Source organism: Galeopterus variegatus, unplaced genomic scaffold (assembly GCF_000696425.1).
Source record: "Galeopterus variegatus unplaced genomic scaffold, G_variegatus-3.0.2 Scaffold2764, whole genome shotgun sequence".
NCBI lineage: Eukaryota > Metazoa > Chordata > Mammalia > Dermoptera > Cynocephalidae > Galeopterus > Galeopterus variegatus.
The window spans coordinates 159132-161523 of NW_007728875.1; the positions used below are offsets into that span (position 1 = coordinate 159132).

A 2392-nucleotide genomic window follows, 5' to 3' on the forward strand; every position below is an offset into this window, starting at 1 on the left:
GAAGGAAAAAGAAAAAAGGAAAGAAACCAGACACACTCAATTACTGTCAGCCCTGCAGGGCCAAACTGCCTCCAAAGATACCCAGGCTGCCAAGTCCAATAAAGATAAATGCCACATTTGCCGACAATCGGGCCATTTGGCTCAGAGGTGTCCAAATTGGGACAAACCTCCTAAGGCACCTTGCTACAGATGCCAGCAGGTGGTGCACTGGGCCACTCTCTGTCCCTCGGACTGAAGGGAGTGGGGGCCACTGATCACAGTCCAAATACTGACCCAGGACTGAGGAGGCCCTCTCCAGTCGGCCCCAGCACAATGGATCAACATCACTGGACTGGAGCTGAGGGTGTCAATGAAGTGGCAGGCTTCAGCAGATACAGGCCAACATCATGTTTCAACAGGATATCAGCCACTGGAACAGGAATACACCCTTTTGCCCAGGCACACTGAGGACAAATATGTGGGCCCTTTGGAAGGACACTGACAACCACCTCCATCCCTTTTGCTTGACAGACAGCAAGTGTCAAAGGACTCCTAATGTCCTTTCACTGCCCCAACCCAGCAGGAAGTAGCCAGAATGAATGACAGCCCATTTCCCAGTGAACCGGGGGTCCATACATTTAAAGGGGAAATATTTTAAGCAGTTAGTTAGCCATGAGCAGAGCAGGTTCTGCCTCCAGGACCTGGGGGAGAGCGATAGCCCCCACACAGCCACTGGGTGCCCAATCTAGCTCCCCACTCCAGGCACTGAGGAGCCTGCAGAGCCTGTGCCAGGGCTGGATGAGCTCTGGCAGACTGGGACTCCATAGTCCCCAAATGGTGGCCCATCTGGTGCCAAACTCCAGAAGTCCCCAAGTGTTAACATCCAGCTAGGGATGGTTGGTGGGAACTCACCCCTTGCCTTTTGGCACCTCCAGTTGACACCCTGCTCTGGGCTCACATGCCCTCCCTGGCATGCCTTTTCTCTGTCACACATTCCACTGGGACATCAAGTGCTGAGCTGAGCAACACCTAACTGAAGAATGCCTGCTTGGTCCTGAGAAGAGGTGGAAGCTAAGGAGAGTTCTCTCTGTTCCTACCTCTCTTGGGGTCCTAGTGTGCATGGCCTGCCCTAAATGGGAAATTTTTCAGGAAGCTTGGTCCCCCTTCCCGCCATCAGCCCAGCTTAGCCATCCTCGGCCACTTGGAATTCCACCTGGAATTGGAATTGTGTACCTTTACCAGCCAGCTATTAAATCACTCCCTAGAGGCACTACCCTATCAGGCAGGCTATGTCCTCCTCTGTGGGGATCCTTCCTCAGACATCCTGGGGGGAGGCTCCAAAGAAGCTCGAGCTGTCTGCTTACAACTTCCTGATATTCAGACACTTGAGTTCCGTAAGGATCCCTCCTTCCCAGTGCAAGTTTACTCTTCTGCCTTCACCACCTGAGCAAGTAGTCTCAGCTACAAAGCTGGTAACATCGAGTCATCTGCCCCTTCATTGCCCAAAGGAGACTGAGGCCAGGGCCCAAGAAGAGTCCAGAAAAGGTATGGCAAAGGAAGAGGAGGATCATGTACAGACAGAAGGGTAGCATGCTAAGAACAGGCCCCCGCTAGCAACGGGGATGTTTCCTCCACATCTAAGTCCCTGGAGGACAAAGGAGACCTCCCCTTCCTTCATGTGCAGTCCTGGTCCTCTGGAAGGAGGCATCTATCCCAAGCACTCAGGAAACAACTTGAGGGACAAGGCCCAGCTGTCTCCCACCAGCTCCCTCTCTGAAGGCCACACTGTCCCATCTCACGCAGCCCTGCTGGAGGTGTCCAGCCTCCAGGAAAGCCTGATCCAGATGAGGCAGTGCTCCCTGACCCAACCCCAGGCTGTTCCTTGCTGCCAGAGAAGAAGGCCAAGGAAGTGCAGGAGGAAGACCATCGGCCCAGCTCTCCAGGTTCGCTGATACCAGGGAAGTAGCTGCAGTGCAAAAAGCCTCTGGATAGTCCATCGGACAGCTGCATTCCACCCACAGCTGCCAGGAGTAGGTCCTGCAGAAGGAAACCTGGGATGCCGATGCCACTGCCACTGCCACTGCTGCTACCAGGAAATGCAAGTGAGCTGCTCATCTCCGAAGATTCTTGGCAGAGCTACTGAGGAAGAAGACCAGGGCACTTTGGAGAGCACTGAGTGTCAAGCGAACAGCAGGGTGGTGGAGGATGAGGAGGCCTTGTGGGATGAGACAGAGGCCAGGCCAGACTGCACTACCCTCAGCCCCACCCCTCCCCCGCTGCTGCAGAGGCCATAGACTCCCTGCTCCTGCCCACTCACACTTTGCAGGTCCCAGTTACTCTCACCACCACCACCACCACCACCGACTCCAGTCTAGTAGGCAGCTCCTCTGCAATAATATCATCCAAGGCTGCC

General features: G+C 54.7%; 1 protein-coding gene across 1 annotated transcript; it reads left to right on the forward strand.

Moving 5' to 3' along the window:
• Nucleotides 1-1268: 1268 nt before the first annotated feature.
• Nucleotides 1269-2122, forward strand: LOC103598863 (nuclear pore-associated protein 1). The gene is given in 3 exon segments (XM_008582917.1): nucleotides 1269-1564; nucleotides 1622-1770; nucleotides 1773-2122. Coding segments are annotated over 3 exon segments (795 nt in total).
• The last annotated feature ends 270 nt before the right edge of the window (nucleotides 2123-2392 follow it).